This window comes from Periplaneta americana, chromosome 1 (genome assembly GCF_040183065.1).
Source record: "Periplaneta americana isolate PAMFEO1 chromosome 1, P.americana_PAMFEO1_priV1, whole genome shotgun sequence".
Taxonomy (NCBI): domain Eukaryota; kingdom Metazoa; phylum Arthropoda; class Insecta; order Blattodea; family Blattidae; genus Periplaneta; species Periplaneta americana.
The window spans coordinates 167,807,449-167,834,010 of NC_091117.1; the positions used below are offsets into that span (position 1 = coordinate 167,807,449).

General features: G+C 34.1%; 1 protein-coding gene across 8 annotated transcripts in view; it reads left to right on the plus strand.

Annotated features, from left to right (window-relative positions):
• Positions 1-26,562, plus strand: part of Rbcn-3B (WD repeat-containing protein Rbcn-3B) — a 117,915-nt gene that overhangs the window by 39,464 nt on the left and 51,889 nt on the right. For 6 of the 8 annotated variants that reach the window (XM_069831838.1, XM_069831852.1, XM_069831843.1 and 3 more), the window contains 9 exons: positions 2,238-2,320; positions 3,794-3,953; positions 5,631-5,851; positions 8,011-8,206; positions 8,934-9,103; positions 9,901-10,060; positions 15,688-15,825; positions 19,799-19,867; positions 26,059-26,160. In XM_069831838.1, coding sequence (XP_069687939.1) covers positions 2,238-2,320; positions 3,794-3,953; positions 5,631-5,851; positions 8,011-8,206; positions 8,934-9,103; positions 9,901-10,060; positions 15,688-15,825; positions 19,799-19,867; positions 26,059-26,160 — 1,299 coding nt within the window. The remainder of the gene's footprint in view (positions 1-2,237; positions 2,321-3,793; positions 3,954-5,630; positions 5,852-8,010; positions 8,207-8,933; positions 9,104-9,900; positions 10,061-15,687; positions 15,826-19,798; positions 19,868-26,058; positions 26,161-26,562) is intronic. The other 2 variants (XM_069831876.1, XM_069831885.1) reach the window with 2 other exon arrangements.

Consider the following 26,562-nt stretch of genomic DNA (forward strand, 5'->3'; position numbering starts at 1 on the left):
TAATATTATGCGTGTTTCTAAGTAATAATGTCATTATTCAAGTCCATTTACAACTTGTATTCCAGTGTAATGATATGTGTGCATGGATATACAACATTATTCCATTAAATTCATGTTGAAAATCTATTTATTTCATTATATTATGTTTATTTTGGAGACATTATAATGTGTGTGTGTTCTAAAATCCATTGTGGTTATGATGACCAAGAATTTTTATTTCATTTTTTTAATATGATGATGTGACAGTTCTTCTCGATTTCCAAACAGTTTGCTAAATGGTGCTTTATTACATTATTCGAGGAACCTCTTCAATTGACTTCATATGGGTGAATGACAAACAGTCAAGTACACGTCATTAGTTAAAAAGTTACGTTGCAAAATAACCGTATGTTCTTATATTCAACAATTTTTAAGTTATTAATGAATGAAATACGTCATATGCTTCTAGAACAGTGTGTATTATTAATTCAATTCAATTCAATCTTCTTAATGTATCCAGCTATTTGCTGATAACATAAAGTCTACTATAGTCTATTCAGTTTTTGTTTTTCACGGGAAATGAAGGATATTTTAATAAGTGGTTATTATAGATGCCTGTTGCTAGTAGCCAGAGTTGGCGTGTAGTCTATATATACTGCAGGGCTGTCTCTTCTGCAACTGGTACTGATGATTTTAATTTACTTCTTTTGTGGTTTTGGATGGACAGTATAGAAGAATGTGTTCTAGATCTTCATCATGATTATTACACCACAGACAAGTAGGATTATCAGAAATGTGAAATTGGTGTAGGTACAATTGAGTGACAATGTGACCTGTTCTGGCTCTTGGAAACGAGAAAGTCGATAATATTGCAAAGCAGGCAACATATTTGCAACCAAGACCTCTTCAAGTGATATTTCTATCCAGTTCTTTTGCTTCAGTAAAGTCTCATTTTATAACCCTATGGATCAACAATTGGCTCTCTTCTGACAAAGGAAACTTTTTTTATAGTCTGTACAAAAGAAACCAAATGACCTGGAAATGTACAAAAACTTGTCCAGACATGTTGTGCATTATTAACATATCTTTCAGAATTTAACAGTCTCCTCGCGAAACAATGCAGGTTGCATATCAAACTGATTTCACGTCATCTAAGAAAACATTTTGCCACTAACTTGTAATTTATAAATTTATTTGATTTTGATCAATTCCGATATTTTCTAGACATATTGATATCTCCACAATATTACTTCACGAAAGATTTATTTATATATATTTTTTCCCATAGTAACTTATAGTTGTTCTCATTAACGGAAACTGAAAGAGACTGCTTGCATATCATTAGCAGCACAGGATGAATCACGATTTAGATTTTGTATCTTGTCTGTCTCCAGATAATAAATACACATCTACATGTAATAATTGAGAGATTTTCCGAAAAAAAAAAAAAAGGCTCATATGTTAGTTTGTCATGCAAATCCCTCAATTGTCACTTAATTCTGAGTATAGAGAACTGATGTATTAATTCTTCTGTGTGTTGTAGCCTACGCCTCTGTAAAGAAGATTAGCAGAAGTGACTTAAAAACATGCCTTAGGACTGCTTATGGGAACAGTTAATTCGATTGTTACTTCATATTGTAAATACTGGAGTCCAGTTTCGTGAAATAAAGACTAATAATTTAGTAATAATTAACTAGACTACTGGTTGGCTCACTGGCTGAGAAGAAATTGCCTACTGAAGGATGCACTATCTTAGAAGAAATGGTGAACGGGAGAAGAGTTCAGGATAGAAGAAGATATCAGATGATAGACGACATTAAGATATATGGATCATATGAGGAAACAAAGAGAAAGGCAGAAAATAGGAAAGATAGGAGAAAGCTGGGTTTGCAGTGAAAGATCTGCCCTTGGGCAGAACACTAAATGATGATGAATGATAACTAGACTACCATACTTGAAGTCGAAGAAGTAAGGAGTAGGCTACATTGACCATAGTGTTGAAAGCTTAACCTTACATTAATTTCTAACTTACCCTACAGTCGACATAAGAAGAATGATTGTTTCTGGACATTTCTACAGGTCTAATTACATATAAAACTTTTTTCCTTGCTTAATATATAGCTATTATATTCTTGTCCTTGAATCTGTACTCTTCATTATTGATATTGTGATGTTGGTGTAAATAGTATATGTATTGACTTTGTGTTCATACAAGCACTTGTTTAGAAATATGGTGATGAATATTTTTACTTTTCTAGCAATGCCACCAACTGTATCCACTAGTCTTGTTAAAGCATGGGCTGAGATGAAACCTCCTCCTGTTGGTATATTGGATCAATTGGTAAGTTTTTTCATTTGATAACTCTACATTATAATAATATCCAATTTTTCCTAATTAGCTATTGATTTTACTCTTAGTTAACAAGCTTATTTTGTACCATGTAACAACATTGGTAACCACTTTATCAATTAAGATAATAAACAATACATGTGCTATATAATTTATAAGTTTTATTCTGATTAGAGATTAACTGGGTGAACAAAATTATCGTTAGTTTCAGTACAGTCAGTTTTATATTGTTTGGTTGAATCAATAATACCCAACATATATTTGCACATCTTGTACCACAGGAACTCCCCCAATCCTAATACCATTTATAGTATGCATTGAAACAATCAGAAACATAATTCGACCTGGAACATTAGCAGTACGATTAGCAGCCAATGTAATTGCCGGACATTTATTATTAACCTTAGTATTTTCCTTCATAAATTGAAATGGCTTCTATTAGTGGTCACTTACTAGAGATAGCATATGTGCATTTTTTTTTTTTTGGCTGATTCACAAATGTATGGCAAAACAGTGAAGCCCCAAATTATTTTCTAAAAAATTCTTGAGTTCCTTTCCTTATGTAACTCATAACACAAATTATCTGGGTTGTCATCCATTTTAAATTATGGCCATAAATGCTAAATGGCGCAAAAATCACTTTTGACTTTACATAACATTTATTTTCTGTGATAGTTACTTAAATGATTTCACTTCTTTTTGTGTTCAAATTGTTTTCCTTCTGCATTAACACAGTTGGAATCTGTGTGGAACACTTGACACACACCAAGACACAGCTCAGTATCCCTGTTCAAAAACTCGAAGATATCCTCAATGTACTGGTAACCCTTCAATTGTTCAAGAGTTTCTGGTTTTTTCCAATACGCTAAGTCCTTCACCACATCCCACAAGTAGAAAGAAGTCCATTGAGGTGAGATTGGGCAAACATGGCAGAATTTCAATGGCTGCATACCATTCTACCACTCTTATGGTTAAAAACTTGATCCAAGTACACACGACCATCTCTAGCATAATGGGTAGGAGCTCCATTGCGCTGGAAGTACAGTTCATCAAACTTGTCCATATATATCATGACTTGGAATGTACCACATGTAAACAAACAGTAACAGTAACCATATGCCAACTATCTGCTTATGCTCGTTGACAGTCTTTTCTCTGTCTTTTATTTCGATACTAAACTTCAAAGCTTCGATTATATCTATGATACTAACCTAAAAGTTTGTCTTTTGTGCCATTATCAACTACCAGAACTTCGATTATGTATGATACCAAACTTAAATGTCACTAGTAAATTACTGGTGCCAGTATGCTGTTTTAATGTTGTTACTACACTTAAATTTATTTTCAAATGTGTAAATTGCCTTTTGCGCCAGACTCTGCATATTCTTACACAGTCTGTTACAAATTCAAAGCACTTGTAGCTAAGTATTTGGCTTTTGAAGAATTGTTCAAACACCATTATAGGACACAAATGATCACCCTGGTGTGCGGCTCACTGCAAGCATCTATCTTCCTCAACAAAGTCGATTGGTAGTGGGCCGAGAAGATGGTTCCATCATCATAGTTCCTGCTACACAGTCAGTGATGTTACAGCTGCTGCATGGAAAACATCAGCAGTATGATGGTACAGTGAATTTATTTTACTACTAGCCATACTCGTGCACTTCACTGCACTTCTTGGAAAAAAAATATTATTCATTTAAATTTATTATATCTTCAAATACAGCTTTGTAATTATTTAGTGAATAATAGCTTATATAATATATAATATATTTAAGTCCTATCAAAATTTTACACAGAATAAAACTTGTCGGAAACTGTTTTTAAAGCAACTTTTGTTATGTAACATTCTCCTAAAATTCAATAATAAGCGAGCTATTTCGATTTATTTAAATCAGTCCCCTTATAACTCCCCCCTCCTTTTAAAGAAAGTATTTTGAATACCATATAGCCTAAATTCTAAGTGAGACCAAACTTAATTTATATTCCAATTTTCATAGAAATCGGTTCAGCCATTATTGCATGTAAAGGTAACAAACATACAGACAGAGAGAAAAACAAAAATGTCAAAAATGCTATTTTCGGTCTCAGGATAGTTAATTATACATGTTAACACCAATTATTAAAAAAAAACAAAAAAAAAACGAAAATTACAAGAAAAATTTAGTTTACAGATTTATTATTATTATAGGTAAAATTCATAACTCAGTGACATATAATGAATTCTGAAGTGCCGGCCTGTACTGTATAATATATAAAAATAATGAAAATTGATAATTTGCTGATTACACTGTTATCTGAATTGTATATAAAAACTTGTATTATAATTTGTTTCAAGGTTGGTGAAGCTGTTTTCCCTATTGACTTATAGAAGAAATTGAGCATTGAACTAACAGTATTGATAATAGTATGAAATAATGTGTTAGACGTAACTACAGAAAAAATAATTAAATCAATCTCGAAATAATAATATTTATGAAACAACACTTAAAAAAGTACTCTTAAAATAACACACACACACACACATATATATATATATATATATATATATATACACATGGGTAATTAAATTTGTATGCTAGTGAGTAAACACAGTTACATTTTCTGAATGATTTTTACCAAAATTTGTTTTATGATCAATTTCATAGCCACAGTTTCTCTTTTCATATGTTGATTGGTATATACTGACATATATAGAGTAAAACCCCGGCTAACTGAACTTCACTTAACTGAAGCCCATTTTAACCGAAGTGGTGGGATAAAAATACACAACTTTGTTTTGGACCTTAATATGCATTTTTTTTAATATCTAAAATATAACTGCATCTTATTTTCCAAAGTTCTGTCAGTGCATGTCAATGAGATCGCTGCTGTCTTGTTCTCACCCTACAGCAAGTCCATAAATAAGGATGAATGCCCTTTAAGGAATGCCGTAAGTAGAGAAATCTGCTTTCCACCAGCTCATTTCACTTGTTTTGTGATCAATCAGTAGTGATAGCATGTGTACGTTGATCTCATCAAGTGAAAGTTATTCTTTGTTTAGCTACCTTTTGTTCCACTGATCTCCTACCACAAGAATTGTCGAACCAGTTATGGCTAAATGAGAGGTGACAACTGATTCCACGTGTATTCACTTCTATGATGCTGTAGATGTTAAGCAGTTGTGCACTATCGAAAACAGTAGACTATCCAAGATTATCCGAAAAATCTTGTTATCTGAAACAGCTCCTCTCCCTTTACTTTGATTAAATGGGTTCTACTGTATTATGATTGAGGAGCAAACTGTGTTATTGTGTTGCAGATTGGCCACCACACCAATTGCTGTTGGGTCATGCAGGACGAGTGAACTGCTTGCTGTATCCCCACCATCTTCATCAACGATATGAAAAATCTCATCTTGTTTCTGGTGGAGTTGACTTTGCTGTCTGCCTTTGGGACTTGTATTCTGGCACTCTTCTCCATAGGTTCTGTGTTCATGCTGGTGAAATCACACAACTTTTGGTACCGCCAAACTCATGTAGTGTAAGTTTGTGGATTTACATTTCACTCTTTAAGAAGTATGTTAAATGGCTATAATTTTATTGTTTCTGCGTGTTAAATCATTTTTATTGGAATGTTGAAGACATGACCTATTTTAAGTATAGTGATAAAAACTATACAGGATATTTCTTAAGTACATGTAAATACTTAATGGGTGTAATTGTTGATTAGTCAACTGTCAACCAAGCGAGGTGTGTTCCACATGGGACTCGCATTCGAGAGGTCCGCGGTTCAATTCCCCGCACCGACCAGCCTGACTGATTTTTCTTTGGCTTAACACAGTTACTTAGGCAAATACCGGGTTGGAATTTTCATTGCCTTGATCCATTTCTCTTCCTCTTCCCTGTAGAAAAAGAATTTATATTTCTCATTATATCATTCATCTTCATTATCTCATTCCATAGGCATATTCAAGTCATGATGCATGTCTTTGTCCTCTCCGAAACCGTCTCTGGGCTCCAAGCCTTTCGCAATATCTCTGCCAGGATTCATTCTTTAAGAACATTTCTGAGGGCGCTTCGACACCTTAGAAGGGCTGTCAGAATGGATCCTGTGCTGCTTGGTCACCTTGGCGGTTTGAACTTGAGGCGGTGGGGTGTAGGGAGCTCATTGGATGGGCGGGTGAGGGATCTCATGTGGATGGTGGGCTGGTACACCTCACTCTCATTCTTCCCAAAATTTTTATTTATTTATTTATTTATATATATAATTTGGGGCGCACAATAGGCCACTGTCAAGCCGAGTTCTATAGGATCGTACCTAATCCACCCCTAGCCACTCAATACTACTACTTCTGCTACTGCTGCTGCTGCTGCTGTTGCTATACATGAATTACATTTTTCACTAATTTTACATAAAATAGCAACATGTATATTCCAGACATTTCTAATATTATTTTCTACTTATGGAAATCAGCATTTAAAAGTGATGTGAATGATAAAACTACATAGAATTTGCTTAAGATTACTCACGTGTAACAAATGAATTTATAAAAAGTGGTCATGCTGCTGCTACACACACTCTTCTCTTCTCTTCTCTTCTCTTCTCTTCTCTTCTCTTCTCTTCTCTTCTCTTCTCTTCTCTTCTCTTCTCTTCTCTTCTCTTCTCTTCTCTTCTCTTCTCTTCTCTCCTCTCCTCTCCTCTCCTCTCCTCTCCTCTCCTCTCCTCTCCTCTCTCCTCTCCTCTCCTCTCCTCTCCTCTCCTCTCCTCTCCTCTCCTCTCCTCTCCTCTCCTCTCCTCTCCCATCTCCCATCTCTCCTCTCTCTCTCTCTCCCTCCCTCCCTCTCCCCCTCCCTATCCCTCTGCCCTCCCCCTCCTCATACTTCCCCCCTCTCCCCTGCCACTCTCTTTCCCTCTCTCCCTCTGCCCTCCCGCTCCTCATACTTCCCCCTCTCCCCCCTATTTCTGTCCTCAGTTTTTACAAGAAAAAAAATAAGAGAAAATAGTTTGAATATATTTCGAGTTCCTAGGTAGTTGCGATTTTAATTTCAAATAAGGACCTAAAATTATATTTCACGTGCATCATTCCTGGATAACTTGAGTTGTAGGTACTGAATGTGAACAACAGTTACAAGAAATGTCTGTACACAAGCAGACAGACAGCTGAAAATGTGTATTGCCACTTTTGAAGTATGACAGTTCTTTCTCTTTATTCTTCGTATAATGAAAAATTAAGGGTGCATATGTAGGCCTATTTAATTTTGTCTCGCAGAAATATTAAGCTTCTCTATATGAACAATTCTAATAGCTTTATACTATTTATTAAGGCCCATGAATATTGCTCTGACATTTGGCAGAACTATGTAGTTCACAAATTTGAAACTAAATTGGTAAAGGTATGATTATGCAAGACATTTCACGATGGAATTGAGTGAAATTTAATTCAATTAAATAGTGAAAAATGTCACTGCTATCATTTTAGAGGAAAATATATTTTGGAAGTTAAATGACTGATTTTTGTGGTCCAAAAAATTTGTCTCGTTAGCAGGAAGCTTATTGTAACAGTGATCATTTTGAAAGGGTTATTTTTTTCTCTCCATCATGCTCATGGACTCTGTTTTTATGAACAACAAAAGTTCTTATTTTAATATTCATGTTCGTTCTGGAGTAATAGTTCTTAAATTTCTCATTATCTATTTCAGCCTCGTATCCAGAAATGTGTGTGCAGTGTTGCAAGTGACCATTCAGTTACACTTCTCGGACTAACAGAAAGAAAGTGTGTTGTATTGGCTTCCCGACATCTGTTTCCAGTTGTAACAATTAAATGGCGTCCATTGGATGACTTCATGATTGTTGGCTGCAGTGATGGAACAGTTTATGTGTGGCAAATGGAAACAGGTGTGTTAATTATTTTAGCTTAGCACTTTCAGAGGTATAAGATTTAAAATTGTCTGAGTCCCCAGGCCTTTGACCTTTCATATTGAGGATTCTCAAATTTATCAGAAAAATATTATGCTATTACCTCCAAATGATTTTCCGTTTTTATCCCACTTGACACCTGATATCCAATTTTACAATTATTACACCAGTGTTGAATATGTGTGGTGGTTGGAAATTTCAGTATAAGAGAAAAAATAGTTTCAGACCAGATGAGTGAGTGTGAATGTCTGGTAAGATGAGGCGGGCCGTTATTTGTACCCAACCCAGTATTTCATGTGCATTGTTACAGAATGAATTGTCTCTGGGTACTGAATATAAACAAAATTCATGTAATAGATTAGAAGAAACCTCTGAACACAAATGGATGAACAGAAAGACATACAGCATGCCAATAATCACTTCTTCGATATCAAGGGTGCTGGAAAACTTATTTTCGCGAAAATCTCGAAATTAGGTTTTTGTAGTGTCAATAAATTTTCTTCATATTACCTTATATAATGAGAAAGTAATGCTACGATTGTCTGTGGACTACTTGCTGAACAGAAATAATGATCACTAAATTTGATTATCCTAGGTTTAATAGTTAGTTACAAATATTCAGCCTACATTTTGTGATGCAGCCCAAAATCTTCTTATGTGTAATTTATTGTAAGAATAAGTTCTTATATTAATGTTTTGTGTGAAGGTCACCTGGATCGAGTGCTGCATGGTATCAGTGCTGAAGAGGTTCTCTATGCATGCGACGAGAACCCTGCAGCAGCCAGCACTGGTGATGTTGGACTTGCGAACCCTGCTGTTCATTTCTTCAGAGGCCTGCGTCATCGCAACCTATCTGCAATTAGGCATGCAACACAGGTACATTAATTAAATGAAAATGTATGAAAACTAGTGGCTTGTGTAGCAAAATCTGCAAACTAAGTTCGTAAGAAGTTCAAATAAAGATTTTTTAGATTTATTTTCCAGAAAGAATGCCACACATTTTGAAAGTTATTTGCTTCCATAATAAAAAGAACATACTCCACGGAAGATGTAACATTGAAAGCAATGTAATAATAACTCATTGAAATATCTCTTTTAAAAAGCTTCCCTCTTAATGAGTTTTATTCCAAACGCTTTTTCTTGTTGTTGATAATGTGTTCAATTGGATTGTTGCTTGGTGAGTTGATTTGTCTGAGCATCTCTGAAACCTCACTCATATTTCTTCCACTTTGTCTTCAGAAACTCTTTCTTGTGCTTCCTCATATTGTTTACAATACTTTCGGCCGATAGAAATTTGTCTGGCCATACCTTCATTGTTTGCCCATCAGGTGGGTCTTATCTGAAGATTCATCAGTAATTTCTTGGTGCACTGAAATCGCTGATTTTGTTTTCACATATCACACAATAACTTGGGTTCATCATTATTGCTTATTTACAATAGAATTGAACAACATAATGTAAAAATATCATGACCAAGTGAAATTTAATTTTCTTTCTTCTAGAATTAATGGAAATTCGTAATTTCTCACATATTTTTTCGAAATAATTGATTCAATTTGGAACATTTGAACGAAACACATATTATGTCGAAGTCAAATTTCTGCTTCATTATACTTCATAAATGGTCTTTCTTTCGTTATACAAAAGGTTTTAACACAAATGTCTTCTTTCAGAGAGGATTACATCAATTGCAGCAACTTCATCATGCCACGAATCAAGATGGCAGTGACCAGCAGAAGAGTCAGGCATTACCTCTCATGATACAAGGTCTGCGTACAAATCCCAAAGATCCAGAGTCTCACATTCTTGTGTTTGACATAGAAGCACTCATAGGTGAGTTTCACTTTAACTGTCATACATTGTCATTATGTACTAAGAACTGTGCTCTGCCAATGTTAACCTTTTGAAAGAAGAATGTAAGTAACATTCTAATGGAGGATCTCCAGTACCGGAAAGGTGCCTAAAATAGACACAAATTAAGAAGTAATTAATGTCTTCTTAATGTCCAGTTATCGACTTCAGAAGGAAGTTGTCCAAACCAGTAGTATAACTGCAGTGTCATAGGAGTTTTTAATCCATTGCTTGACAGATATCTACGAAAAATTGTAAAGATAGGATGGAAAGAATTGTTTGATGCTGCCATATAGTGATGTTCAACTATAAGAACACTTTTTGTTAGTCGTTGACATCTTCCCGTAAGTATGTAATATTATATACAGACTTTTAGCTATTCTTTCTTTGACTTCTCTAATGTCATTAACTCATTGTGTATTAAATCTACTGGCATTTTCCACCTAGAAAGTTCATAAATTAAGCATGTATTTTCAAAACTGAACAATTTGAATTTTGGTCAATTTTGACATGTGTCTTAAAACACAGAACACATTAGACTTTTTATGATACCACGAAAGTTTTGTTCCATTATGAGTCTGGAATTTGAGGTTAGTTTCAAAACCACAGTTTTTTTTTTTTTTTTTTTTTTTTTTTTTTTTTTTTTTTTTTTTTCATTCTCATGGAAAAAAAATCATATCACTTCATTTTAGTGCCGAAGTCATGGATGCATAGAATTCCATCTTCCTTCATATAAAGAGAAAGAAAACCTTTATCCCTTAACCTTTGAAAAAAAATCATTATTGTAAATACATGTCTCAATTACTGTTATTAAAAATACTTACTTACTGGCTTTTAAGGAACCTGGAGGTTCATTGCCACCCTCACATAAGCCCGCCATTGGTCCCTATCCTGAGCAAGATTAACTCAGTCTCTACCATCATATCCCACCTCCCTCAAATCCATTTTAATATTATCTTCCCACCTACGTCTTGGCCTCCCCAAAGGTCTTTTTCCCTCCGGCCTCCCAACTAACACTCTATATGCATTTCTTGATTCGCCCATACGTGCTACATGTCCTGCCCATCTCAAACGTCTGGATTTTATGTTCCTAATTATGTCAGGTGAAGAATACAATGCGTGAAGCTCTCTGTTGTGTAACTTTCTCCATTCTCCTGTAACTTCATCCCTCTTAGCCCCAAATATTTTCCTAAGAACCTTATTCTCAAACACCCTTAATCTCTGTTCCTCTCTCAAAGTGAGAGTCCAAGTTTCACAACCATACAGAACAGCCAATAATATAACTGTTTTATAAATTCTAACTTTCAGATTTTTTGACAGAAGACTAGATGACAAAAGCTTCTCAACCGAATAATAACAGGCATTTCCCATATTTATTATTATTGAAAATAGTGAAATAAAAATAGATATCAAAGTAAAAACTTGAGTGGCACTCTGCTAGACATTGACTATTCAACACTTTGAGGGAGGTTCATATGTTTCACGTGTAATTTTATTAAGAAGTTAACAGGTTTAATGCAGGAATTTACCTGTAATAAGAAATGTCAAAGTGTGACTAAGTGATGTATAACCTTTCCTGGTGAGGTGTTATTTTATACTATTGATAATAATGGAGTTAATTAACACAGCTATTGAAGTTTCTTACTGTAGTGGGGGTGCAATATCTAATTTGAAATAGATCTCTGTAAATACTGTTTACATTATGCTTCCAGACTTAAACAAGAGTGTGGTGTTGGTGAGCGGTGTGAGTATTAAGTATGTACGAGTAGTCAGCTGTGCAATGACTCTACTAGCAATGTACAGGATAAGGAAGGTCATAACTTTAGGATATAGTTCTTGAAACTGTTTTGAAAAAAAAGTTTGTATGATCACGGATCTGACTTCAATTGGTGAAGGATCTATTGCCATTAATTGTTGAGTAAAATTGAATGTGTTAGAACTATGAAGAATAGTAGACAAAGTGTGACTTAATGTGCGAGTAAATGTAGGCCTACACTGTAACATAATTTATAAGAGTTTAATAATAGTTACAATGACACTGACTGCAAATCAACAGGCCTGTTATCAGTGGCATAGCCAGGAGGTTAAGATGGGAGATGCTAAGTTTTGGGAATATCACATGACAAATTTACCCATAACTTACATGCAACATATTTAAAAGAAAATAATAATAATTGTTTAATACTATGAAATTTAAAATCAATTTAGACTCCCCAGAAGTTGTTACAAAGCAAACTGAAGTCTCTCTCCTTGCAGAGTGAATCAACAAACGCCGACCCTAAATAAATTACCGGTACTTATCTAGTTGTCGGTATTGTTTGAGAACGGTAGTTTCATAATTTATTTGAAAATCATTGGTCAATTCAAACAGTTTGTCAGCAGAAATATAAAGGATTTATTAATTTAAATATTAGTCATTTTCGTACAAACAGTCAAACAATATTTTTCTTAAGTATTGCACTCGCAATGCCAATGGTGGACAAATCTAATGTCATTTTAAAATATTTCTTGAAAAATGGTGGGTGGCTTCAGCTTGGTGATCCACCCTGCCTACGTAACTGCTACTAGTGGTGTGGCACGCTTGTGTCCAGCACTTTTTTTGTTCAACTGTATTGTCTGCTTGCGACGTCATTCCAGTGCATGCATACCTAGTGAAATGCGTTCCTGTATTTAGTTGTAGCTCTCATGAGAGAACGCTATTGGTCAATTATACACAAATAACATCAGAATGCGTAATATCAACTTTACATATCGTTATTGACATGCAAATCGATATGCATAGCTGTTTCCATTCTCGGTTTATTGTGAATCAAAAAATCTTCACACTAACGTCCTCCACTTCTCATCAGTTCATTTGGACTAATCTTTAGGCTATATGTCTTTCAAAGTTTATTTATTTCTGCCCATTTTTTCCCTCGTGATTGCTGATTATATTTATGGAATATTTCTGCTTCTAATTTAGTTTTAATTTTGATATGTAATGTGTGAGCACTCATAGTTTTATTTTGTCTATGTAATTTTGTGCCTTTTTTTTTTTTTTTTGCTAGTTTATCAGCAGTGTGATTACCATTTATGCCAGCTTGTGTTAATATCCATTGAAAACATATTTTAGTCTGTACATTTTCAAGAATTTTTATTAATTTTCTTATCTCACTGATTTTTCTTGTAACAGTTCTTTTGTTTGATGCTATGGCTTGTATTGCTGCTTTTGAATCTACTAATAAGACAGCATTATTAAACATATTGGGTCTAAAGCAAATAGTATTGCTTCTGTTTCTGCATCAAAATTAGATTTGTTTTCACCTACAGCTATATAATGTGAAAAGAAGGATGAATGTACTCCAGCTCCAGCATTGATATTATATATTATGGTTGGATCTAATACCATTCCTTGATTCTTTTTCCTGTGTATAGTGGTGATGTCAGCCCTCCTGGTGGAATAATCCTGAGAGATACAGTAATTTCTCATATACTTCCCACCCCTGTTTTAGAACATCGGCGAGTATAGTTCTGACCCTGTGGTGACATAATTGAACCAGCAGTTCACTCTTTCTGTAGAACCGTAACACTTGTTGTAAGGTTTCAGTCTCTTTGTATCTGGGCTGGCGGCAACAGGTCATGTTAAATGCTCTTCCAGGAACAGAACAAACTGGACACAAATTACAACGAATTTTATTAGTAAGGATTTATATTCGTCACTTTTGACACAGCCTGTCTAGTTTCCCATTCATGTTTACTATGACAACTGTCATGAATGTGTTTTGCTCATTTTGAGCATCACTTACTCTAAGTTTAGTAGCGTGTGATAAAGTCTCGTATATTTGCAGCATCCAGTAGTTTAATAGCAAACTACAGGATCACTTTCTCATGCTCAAGTGAAATTAATAGATGCAGGCAGTGGCGCCAACTTATATGGATCCATGGGGCCTGAGCCCACCCAATAATTTGTCGTGTTATTATTATTATCATTATTATTTATGAGATTTATTTGTTTTAACTTCTACCTCAAGTGTTTGAGCCTACCCAATGTTTTCAAAGAGTTGACGCCACTGAATGTATGGCTCTAGTACAAGTATGTAATATGTGTAAATATGTACAAATATGAAAATATGTGTAAGTATTTATGAGAAAATAATGTAAATGGTATAATGTAGCCTTTATAAACTTAATGCTTTGTACATACTATCTTCTTTGCTTATACTGTCCTTTACTACTCCCTCAGTAGCAGTATGTATGAAAATGAAACTTCTTCCACAAACTGTATACTCCAGTATAAAATAACTAACATAACTCAAACGATTCAGCAGCCAGATCTTCGGAGTCCTATGATCAGTGCTGCAAGCCCCCAGCTTTTCTTTAATCAGAATTACCACTGCCTTTTAATATTTATTGGGCTGAAATAACAATTTTCGTAATTATAGTAAGATAATGTTAAAGCATTACAATATATGATGCTGTTTCTTGTGAATTTGTGCAAAATGAAATATAAACACGTACATAAACTATACTATTTATAACTGAAGTTAAATGTTTTATTTTTTTTATGATAATAAAAAGTTACTTTTATATGCAATCTGAAAAAAGTTTTATCTTCTTATATACATATATTATGTCTTTTGTGTGATAAAATACAGTGAAAAATATATTTTGTTAATATAAAATTAAATGTTTACAACATTCGTAAAATGTATAGAAAAATGTGTCATATTCATAACACCATTTGTTTTGATTTATCTTTGCATTTCTGTCAGTCATAGTCATGAGTAGGCCTAATAATCTTATAAAATGTAAGGATTTTAGGATGTGAAATACTTTCCTTTTCTGGAAAACTAAAGGCTGTGGTGGAGTTCTTTTTAGTGTGTTGTAGTATGCTGGTTATTATCTTACGTAAAACTTTGCAGCGTGTCTTAATTATGGATGCCAGAATCACATTTGTCATTAGAGGAAGCTTTGTACGAACTGTTACGACAGTTATGTTACAAAATGTCTTACTTTTTCTGTCATATTGTGGCTAATATTTCTTGCGGAGTGCTTGTAGCCAATGAAAAAAGAAGTAATGTAAGAGAATTGACTCAGTAATATTTTAGAAATGAACTTAGAAGAAAATTTTCTTATGTTACTTGATAGGCTCTAACATCATCCTAAAAACTTAAGTTACATTTTGTTACGAAATTATAAAAATTCGTCATTAGAATTAGTGAAGTAGTCCACAATATGAAACTAACTTAGTTTAATTTATTTTGAATAAATATAAAGATGAGACCAAACTTACGAACATAATGAAAATCAACAGGATTCCTTTAATGTAATTTATACACATAGTTGTATTTTTCGTTATTAATATTTTCTTTGTAACTAATGCAGTATATTTGGCAGAAATGATATTGAATACCACTCAAACATCAGATGTCCTTGATTTTTATTGAAACTCCCAGGGTTAACCGTTTCATATTTATTAATTTTGTTTCTGATTTAATCCTGTGTCGATGTGTGCATTAATTTCCACGTAGAGTCATATTTTCGAGATAACCATTTTGTCGGGTATGTTTCAAAATGTAACATGGCAAGGGAACATGGTTAGGATACATGTCTGCAATTTGTTTTTATAGTTCAACTTCTAACTGAGGAATATAGTACTATGTCACCTGGTACTTTGGAAGCTCAGGGACTCATCAACCAAGCAGAATACCAGAAAGTTGCAGCATTAACGCAATCAGCCTCTCCTGATGCTCATAAAAAAATTGCAGGTGAAAGTCTTCCATTTCTATTTGGATTATTTTATGTGTTTTCGTTCTGATTGTTTTTGTTTGTGAATCATTGTGCTTCCAAATCTACCATAAATTTAGTCTTGTAACTTTGCTTGTACCGGTATTTCATTTTAATGCTTTGGTAGCACTGCATTATACTTTAAACCCTGTAGAATGAAGTAATGATCGCTATTACAGTTGCACTGCAATTTATTTACACAAAGAAGACGTAATCCTGGTAAAGAAACATACAAATATTTAAGTGTACAGTAGTGGCAAAAAAAACCAGATCGACTCTTGTAGCTGATTTCAGAGCCTTGTTCACTCCAGAGCACGATAGACTGGTAACTAAGACTTTCGTGATTCGAATCCTGCCTGGGAAGAAAACTTTTTTTTTTGTTCCTTATTCAAATTTATTCCCAATACTTTTCGATTGCAGCGATAATTTACTACTTAATTAACTTATGATTCCCAGAATATGAATTTTACCAGCAATCGAAAAGTATTGGGAATAAATTTGAATAAGGAACAAAAAAAAGTTTCCTTTCCAGGCAGGATTCGAACCACGAAAGTCTTAGTTACCAATCTATCGTGCTCTGGAGTGAACAGGGCTCTGAAATCAGCTACAAGGGTCGGTCCGGTTTTTTTTGCTACTACTGTACATATGCTTCCAGAAACAGAAAATTACTGAATTCAGTAGCTTTCTGCAAACTTAATAAACGAAATATATTGGGGTCTTGATTATATGGTGGTCTAAATTATTAGGTTCGTCCTGGATTGGTTCTTTTTTCGAGTGTTGCACAAATTTGGTGACAAAATAAATTCGAAAAATTACGGACTATGTTATACGCTACAGTATTTTGCTTATTTTTGCGACACGTTTTATCTGTTTACAATAGAGTTTTTATTTTAATTTGCTTTTTTGTTTGTTGAACTCTGATGAAGTACACATCATGCATAGACACTGAACAAAAATGAAAAATGGTCATGGTGTGTCAATGGAAGGAAAAGATAAGACAATGAACATTTCAAATTTGGCTCTTGATTATCTAGAAATTTTCATCATCCAGCTTATTTTTGGTCTCATTTAGACTGGATAATCGAGGCTCTACTGTAAAGTCTGTAATAAATGAATGTTACATGCAATAAATTTCAGAAGTGTTTTATGTTCTTATTAATTAAAATATGTCATTATAATAAATGCATTATGGTCACTAATATCTGTTGCTATTATTAACTTTTCATCGTTTGCTTTAATTTAACATGCTTTTAGTACTGGAATTTTGTGATTTGCAGAAGTACGCGTTTTTTTAATGTCAAGGATAAATGTGTATTTTATATTCTTTGTAGTGCTTTTTTCTGTCTTTACTATGTGTATCTCAGTTTAATGTGATCTTCCCACACATCATCTTTCATATGCATAGCAACAGTACACCTGTCTGCCATGTAGCATGCTGAGTTGACTCTGTAATATTTTACTCACCACTTTAACCAAGAACATGCTAGAACTGCCCACTGTCCTTTCCTGTGGGTTTTTGGCACCTGCTTCATATGTTTCCAATCACTTGCTCGAGTTACTTCGAGAAATAGAGGTAATCTTCTGATAGTTAATATGCATAAGATTTTCTAAGGCATGTGGATTTGTCCTGTACATCCCAAAGATAAAAATCAAGGGGTCAGGTCAGGGAATCAAGGAGTCTATAGATTAATACTAATAACTGTCCTGGAAGACTTGATGAATACCTTATTCTTCCCCACAAAGGAAGAAAAATGTCCTTTATATAATTTATAACATGGGTTTAAGTGCTTATAGAACTTGAGTTTTTTTATACTTAGTAATTACTTTTAGAAACAAAGGCTAGGAGGAACCCTGTTCAGTTGAAAGCTCTGTTTAATAACACACATTATTGGCTCATCAGTTACTATATTGTATGCACAGTTTGTTATCAATTTCTGCCCTTCATAATTTTTTAAGCTGGAATGATATGAATGCTTAGTATGGAGCTTGCAATCTGCTGCTATGAATTAAAATTAATTGTAATGTATTTCACTCTCTATGTTAGATTTTACAGCCTGTTTATACCAAGATAGAAATACCTCCACTTTTTCCTCCGTCTCCCTGGATTTCTCTTCTCCAAAGGTATACTTACAACTTTTGTTATTCTTTTCCGACATCCTTGACACACCTTTGTTCCACTCTGCCTTCTAGATACCCAATCGCCTATTTTTTTATATTTCACACAATTCTCAGAAGTTCACTTATTTTCTCACAGTCTCGTCTTTGTTAACTATTTTTCTCAAAAAATATTTATTTCAACAGTTTCGAGATTTTGTTTTAAATTTACAGTATCAGCTCTTGTTTCTATTGTATATTAATACGATAATGTTTCAATTTTATTGTAGTTTTATGTATTCTTGCTCTGGTTTCACTTCTTAAATATTTATTTTTTAATAATCATTAGTTTAAAAAAAAACTTATATTCTTGTTGCTTTAATCCCCTGTTTAGAAGTCTAATACTTATAATCATTACACCAAAATAGTTAAAAGTGTATAACTTGTTCTGTAATTTTGTTTTGAAGTTACAAATTACATGTTACAGGTTTTTTGCTTTTAATGAGCATTTTAATTTCATGTACCAGTACTTCACAAAAAAGTAGTTGAATATAATGCACCGTAATCTCAGAACTTTTTTTATCTTACATATAATTATATTATAATAAAACTTGTGGTGTGACTGGAGCTCGTAGTGTGACTTCTGTCTAAATGTGTATTCCATTGACTTTGGTTTCTATATTCAGACATGATTTCACAGAAACAAAATAACTTATTTCTCTTCACTTTGGAAAGAAAATGTTTTTAATTCATTTTGTAGTTTTTAAATTTCAAGTAATTCTTTGAGGGACTTCGTAGTTCATTTGTTGGCAAAAAATAATAAAAACTTAATAAATTGTACATTCTCTTTTCTAAAATAGTATGAAACTAAATTTCATTCTATATTTTGAAATAATTGGAAGTATAACTTACAAGAATTTTATAAATTCTGTAAGTGTATTCAAGGTTCTGCTTTTAATGTAATATCATTACACAGCACGTTTGAAATTTCTTGCAATCATGTTCTGGATTTTTCTCAATTAAAGCCTTTGAAATAGAAGCCTTATTTTTCGCATATTACCTTCATTACTTGAGGCGAGTTTACTTAAGTGTCAGTCGCACATTGAAAGGGCGCGGAACTTCCTCTTGTGAGGTCTGCAGCAGCCCCATCAATGTGCAGGCTTTTAAAATCTTTTAGCATTACAGTCCTATTTCTGTTCTGTCATGGGTGGGTGGGTGGGTGTGTGTGTGTGTGTGTGTGTGTGTGTGTGTGTGTGTGTGTGTGTGTTGTGTGTGTGTGTGTGTGCGCGCGTGCGTGCGTGCGCATGTTACTGAAGTTAATAGTAAGATATCTCTTTATATTTTAATGTAATGTAACTAAACTACATTTAGCAAAAATACATTTTCCTTGAACAAGATCTTCAAATGATTGTTTTTATGTCTTGGAATGTAGGCTTTCATGGCCAGCATTATATGGAACAATGTTATCCGGGCTAAAGGGCCATGGTCTGTTGGCGCTGTTGCTATCATACGTTTCATCTGCTGCTCCGGCAGACATCATCAGTGGTGTGGCACATGGGAGTGCAAAGATCTCCTTAGCGTGCCGGTAATGGTGTCGTTACCGGCACGCTAAGGAGATCTTTGCACTCCCATGTGCCACACCACTGATAATGTCTGCCGGAGCAGCAGACGAAATGTATGATAGCAACAGTGCCAACAGACCACGGCCCTTAGGCCCGTATAACATCGTTCCATGTTTTTATGTCTTTTGCAAGATATATTTATTGTAATGTTGGGTTTGAGCTATTGTGTTGTTGAGCTTGTTGCATTTTAAGCTAACATTTTTTCCTCTTCTTAATGCTTATTAACATCATGTGGCAGACTTCTTTGGTCGAGTGAAGGACAAAGCTGGTGATTTGGAACGGACTCTCAAGGAAAAGGACAGGCATGGTACTAACTTCCTTTGGTTTACTCCACTAATTTGTTTCACTGTTTTTTTAGATTTTGGATGAAATATAATTCTTTTTATTTCTTTTGCTGTGATGGAATTGATGTCTCAGTTTACAAAACTACCAATGTAACTTGACATTTTAGAGACAAAAGAAGAGAATTCTCACATGTTAAAACCATTTTGTTTAGTAAAGAATTTTGATGTCTTGCATATAATTAAGAAACATTTTATTTATATTGAATAATGGACGATTTTGGAGATAAAATGAAAGTCCAAGTGCCAGTAACAGGATACACTAGTAATTGTGTAATAATTAACATGTAAAGCATGTAAGATTTAAATGTGGACTGAATATATTATATAAAGATGCCATGCCATTACATATTTTTAGTAATCCTTGAGTGAAATCAACAGTGTTTTCATATCGTGTGAAAACTAGGACATTTCACTTTTATTAGGAGAAAATTAACTGTAAAAATGCAAGGGAGAAAATAACCAAAAGAAATACTGAAAGCTGCAGTACCGTAAAACAGGGTGACTTGATACGTTTCTTAAGTTCATGTTTTGGAACCGAAACATCAACCTACAAAATGTATAAAGTCCCCCCAGCATGTCTAGTCTCCCCGTTTTATATGCTGGGAGACTTCATATGTTTTCTAGGTTGATGTTTCATTTCGAAACATTAACCAACAAAACGTATCAAGTCACCTCGTTTTACGGTACATATCCTGTAGAATATAATCCATTTTTGTAGCATTGGTTTTTAAAAGTGGCTACATGTTATCAGTATTAACTATACAGTATTTTGATGCTGTTGATTACACATGAGTAGAGATCACTGTGGCATTACACCATCAGTTGTGTTAGTTGTCACATGTAGTTTTGTGCTAAGATTTCAATTTCATTTGAAGTTCGAATAGGACTTTGTGACGCTTTGCTGCTTTTCTGAAAAAACAGAATCAAAATATTTAAATTTCTTGTATTGTTGTTCGTTCCATAAATGTCACATTGAGATATTTTTATCTTTCTTGCTTTAATACTTTATTTTTATTGTAGTGGTTAAGAGGGATTTAACCTAAGTGGTCATATCAAAAACTATATATCCTTTTAATAGTATGTGCCTTTATTTTGTAGCATGAATGTGTGGGAAAATGTTTTCATATTTTTCTATCTCTCATAACTCTGGTATGAGTTTAATAGCACCTCAGATGCCATTTTTAATGTCAGCCATAAGTTGCTTGTATTAATTTATTCCAAAAAGTTTGAATTATTTATAATATTTGAGAATGATAAGTTTTCCTTCTGTGCATTATATTTAGTGTTAATACATTCTTTCTTTATACTTTTATTTTTCCTCTAAAACATTGAGTAGATACTGTAACTGATTTACTTTTCTTATTCCTAAGTGTGCAGCTAATGATAATTTCTTTGTATTTATATTAATCAATTCATACCAGAGAAATGATATTCCTGCAAACTCTCTTTATATGAAGCTCCGTAACATTGCATGTCATCCCCCTTATCCATAATTGAGATTTTGAGATATGTGCAAAACTGGCATTTATTTAAGATGGTCTAGTTCTGTGATAAGCACGAATATTGTATCTTCATTTCCTAGCAAGTTATAGCAATTTCATTCCTCATGAAGCTGTAACATTTGCTTTATTTGTTGTGCCAAAACAATGAATGTGGCACATTCGCGATTTTGGCTTTGCAGTAAGTTCACATAAGTAAAATAGAGAACCCCGAATGTATCACATTCGTTAATTTGGCATTACAATCAGTTTACATTAAAACCAATAGAAGGAAGAAGCATTTAACATTCGTGAATCATTGATTCTGCAGAACAACTTATAGATGTTGTTGTGATGGAAGCTATTGCAAGCAGCCAGGCCTAATGACGTAGGAGAAGAAAAACAGATTGAAAAAGTGGAACATGATAGAAATAAAGAGAAAGCAGAAATGGTCTCACAGACCAAATTGGAAGCAAAAGATGATGTAAATATTCTGGACTTTAACCCTTACTGCATGGGACAATCTTGCATACACCGGTTTAATATTCTAATAACTTAAGTAGTTCTTTCTTTCTCAACTGATGTCACATATGGCAAATCCAATTCTTGACCTTGTGCTATATCTGTCCTAGTATGCAGTTTGAAATATTATATGCTTATATTATAAATTATATGAATATAAAACTGGTATGTGCCATATCTGTCCCAGAATGCGGTAAGAGGTTAATTTTGATTTAGCGGCTGTTTTAAACACTCGTGAAATACCATGTGAACATGTATTTTGCCTGAGAAAGTGAGCAATTTAGGCAATCAAAATGGAGCATGTTATTTATGGAACGAAATTGAAAGTAAACGAGGAGCTATTCAGATAGCTCCTTGTCGTGAGTAAAGTCAAGTGTTTTGTCTCCGACTCAGTGGAAACAGGTTAACTGTGTACAGAGCATATCACAGCAGCGAAGGCTTTTGTAAACATCAAAGAACCTGTTTATAAGAAGGGTATAAAAGCATTGTAACACCATTGGACCAAGTGTATTAGTCTCAGGGAGTATTATGTTGAAAAATAAGATTGTTTCAAAATAATTCTGATATTATTTCTATGTCAAGCTATGAACTTTCCAAATAGCCCTGGTGTATCTGTATGTATGCATGTGCGTGCACACATCCCTGATGAACAAAGTAACAGAGATTGGCTATAAAATGTAATGTAAAATTGTGGTTATGTAACATAGACAGAAATGTGACTTATGACATGAGAAACTAAATTTTTATGGAATGCATAGATTTTTTTTTATGTGTCATCTTCATGACATTATTCATTTGCTGTTGTGATTAATAAAGTCAACAAACATAGTTAATCAAAATACAGAGTCATTGAATAAGTTGTCTGGTATTTCGTACTAATGTTCAAAATAATGGAGTAAAATAAGTGATTTATTTTTCAAATTGCATAAAAACTCTCAAAGTTTTGTAACTTACCTCGGTAAACTTAGTGTGAGAGTGCCATTAGTGTCTCTGCAGACATTAAGGCAATGTTAAATTTCTTTCTAAGAATGCTGAAATTATGTAATGCTTGATTGTTGCTGTCGTTTTGGTGATCCTCTCTTACAGGTGATGCAGGTTACGAAGTTTTACATATCCTAATTTGAAGAAATTCATGAGTCTGTAGCCATAACATACAATTATGCATCAACTCACATCACACATTTACTTTCAGAGTATCACGAATGTTGTTGTTATCCAATCCTCAGCTATCTTAACAGTGAAACCATCAGCTGGTATCACGAATATAGGTTCTCATGAATCTCGTTGCTGTGAACCTCAAGTTTTGCATTTGTAGTGACTAATGCTGCCAGTGATATACGTATAACGTAGCTTTATCTGTGAAAAATATTTTAAATAGTTTTAATTTTTATAAATTTATTTACCATTTGGTTCACAAATTCAATAAGTTTGTCAATCTTCATCTTTTATTTCATGTTTCAATTGAATTTAATCAATCAATCTTCTTAATGTATCCAGCTGTTTGCTGACAACATAAAGTCCACTAAAGTCCACTGTAGACTATTCAGTTTTTGTTTTTCATGAGAAATGAGGGGTATTTTGATCGGTGTTCATCATAAATGGCTGTTGCTAGTAGCCAGAGTTGGGGTGTAGTCAATATATACTGCAGGGCTGTGGCTTCTGCAACTGGTACTGATGATTTTAATTTACTTCTTTCGTGGTTTATGGATGGACAGTATAGAATAATGTGTTCCAGATCTTCATCATAATTATTACACCACAGACAAGTAGGATTACCAGAAAGGTGAAATCGGTGTAGGTACAATTGTGTGACAATGTGACCTGTTCTGGCTCTTGTTAAAAATGTTTGAACATGTCTGGGAAATTTTTTGTACATTTCCAGGTCATTTGGTTTCTTTTGTACGGACTGTAAAATTTTTCCTTTGTCAGAAGAGAGCCAATTGTTGATCCATAGGTTTCTAAAATGAGATTTTACTGAAGCAAAGTCCCGCGCCGTGGCGTCGCGGTCTAAGGCATCTTGCCTAGGACTCGCGTTACGGAATGCGCACTGGTTCCAGTCCTCATGGGGGAAGAAATTTTCTCATGAAATTTCAGCCAGTGTATGGGACCGGTGCCCACCCAGCATCGTGATGCACTTGGGGAGCTACGATAGGTAGCGAAATCCGGTTGCGAATGCCAGCTATAACGGCTAGGGGATCATCGTGCTAACCACATGATACCTCCATTCTGGTTGGATGATCGTCCACCTCTGCTTCGGCATGTGGGCGTGAGGCCAGCAGCCGGCTGGTCGGTCTAGGCCCTTCACGGGCTGTAGTGCCACGGATTATTATTATTACTGAAGCAAAAGCATTGGATAGCGATATCACTTGAAGAGGTCTTGGTTGCAAATTGAATTGAATTTAGTATGTGTAAAATTGTATCCCTCCTCTGCCTTTCAAGAAGCTCTGATCTAATATTCATGAATTTCTTCTTCTTCTTCTTCTTCTTCATAATAATAATAATAATAATAATAATAATAATAATGATAATGATGATAATGATTTAGTTTATTTTACCCGGCAGAGTCAAGGCCTTGAAGCTTTCTCTTCTACTCAACGAGGTCATGTAGAGATATGTTAAAAAATGAAAAGTACTTGAAGAACATCTGTAACTTTATCACTTGAAAGAAAGAAACGTTAACATGTTAGCAACCATCAAACTTGACACAATTCAACCTACTTAGAGGGAAATTGACTATTGCATTGTCTGAAGAGCTGTGAATCAAGCTCACATTGAAGCTTGCTAAGGTGGAAAATAAACTTGGAGAGTTTCTATACGTTTTAAAAGAAAAATCACTTATTTAGTCCATTATTTTGTTTGTTAGAGTATGAAATCCCCTGCATTTTACTTGATGACTGAACATAAAAAATTTGTTAAATATTGAGCAGTGTAAAGAATATCAAAGAACTACAAGTTGTCTATTATCTGAGTTCACATAGCTGACAAGTGAGTTCCTCTTGTGACACAATAAAATTCTTTGGTAGACAGGTACAGACAGCACAAACAAAATAAATTCTTTAGGATCGATAGTTATCTGCTACTAAGCTAACCCTGCCAGTCAGTCACGTTGAGATGTTTCTGTTGCGTACCTGCTAATCTTTCCCTATTTCTTTACTTTCCACATTGTTCATGTAGTGAATGAGTGTGCCTGCCCATGAATAGTTAGCAATAAATATGGTATGCAAGATCAGCTACAAACAAGGCAAGGCAGTTTGAGTTGTAAGTTCTTGAGTCATGGTGCAGACATTTTGTACAGAACAAAGAGTTTTCATTTGTTGTAACTTTATAAAAAAAGAATCACTTGCTCAGTATCATAGAGCATTTCAGGAATGCTTTTCTGGGGTTTATCTGCCTGACAGATCTACAGTTCATAAAATAGTCAACAAATTCAAAACTACAAAAATGGTATTGAATAAAAAAAATCGAAGATATCATGTTTCTCACAGAGGAGAAGTTCAGTGTTATCAGTGCTCGATTGGAATGTGCACCATAAAAATCTCTAAGTTAGCCCAGCAATCAGAGTCAGCTGAGGAAGAACACTAAGCAACAAAATTACTGAAATTCGTCCATACAAAACGACAAAATAACATATGAGAAGAAATAGCAAACATTTCACGAGCAGAATTGCAATGTGTGAATGAAAATTTGTTACAACATTATAACATCTGTCTTGAAGCACGAAGATAACAATTTCAAAGCTTCTTTGAAAATGTAAACAATATTAGACTTGTTCACAATTTTTACAAAATAATGGCACTAAGTTAGCCTTGTCTGTTCATCTGATTTATCCTGATGTATAAGAAAGTGTGTGCGTTGTGTTGGTCCATTGACTGCCAGCCACATGGCGACTGGAGAGTTGGCAGGCGAGTGGTGTGTGTCTGGAGCCACAGTGCCACTGGAAGCAAGCCCATGTAAAATGATGGCTCTGAATAGCTAAATTTGTTCATTATAATATAATTTAATATCTCATTACAATGTTGTAAAGAGTTGTATTTTATACCGAAGAGATTTAATTGTATTAATATTTAAGGATTTATTACATTTTGTGATTACAGGGAAATGTTATTTCATGAGGTATGGATTTTGTTGCATACAAATTTTTTTGTGTTATTTAGGAATCCTGGCCAAAATGAAGGAAGGTGCCGAGAATGTTCAGACGAAATTGCAAGCTCGTGCTGAAATTGTTGGTTTTAAACCCATTCAAGTTGATGGCAAAGGTAAGATATTCTATGTTTTGTTCATTATTGTTCATACTTTTAGTGCGACAGTAATATTTTTTGCATAGAATTTAATATATCCTGATTTACTTGGTGCACTTCACTGTACGATCTGTTCATTCATTCATTCATTCATTCATTCATTCATTCTGAACCAAAATTTACATTAAGAACAACATATATGAAAGTACTCACAGTGACTAGGAAAACACTGAAGAACTCAAAAATAGTTTTTCCATAAATTGTGCAGAATTATGAGAGAAGACATCCTGAAACTGAAAATAGGATTTAAAAGCATGAAAATGAAGGATAAAGGAAATCTTACAGTTTTATCTGGAGCTCAAGAAAAATAAGTTATGTTTCTGTTTTCTTTCAAAGCCAGTGAATACCCTTGACTGAAAT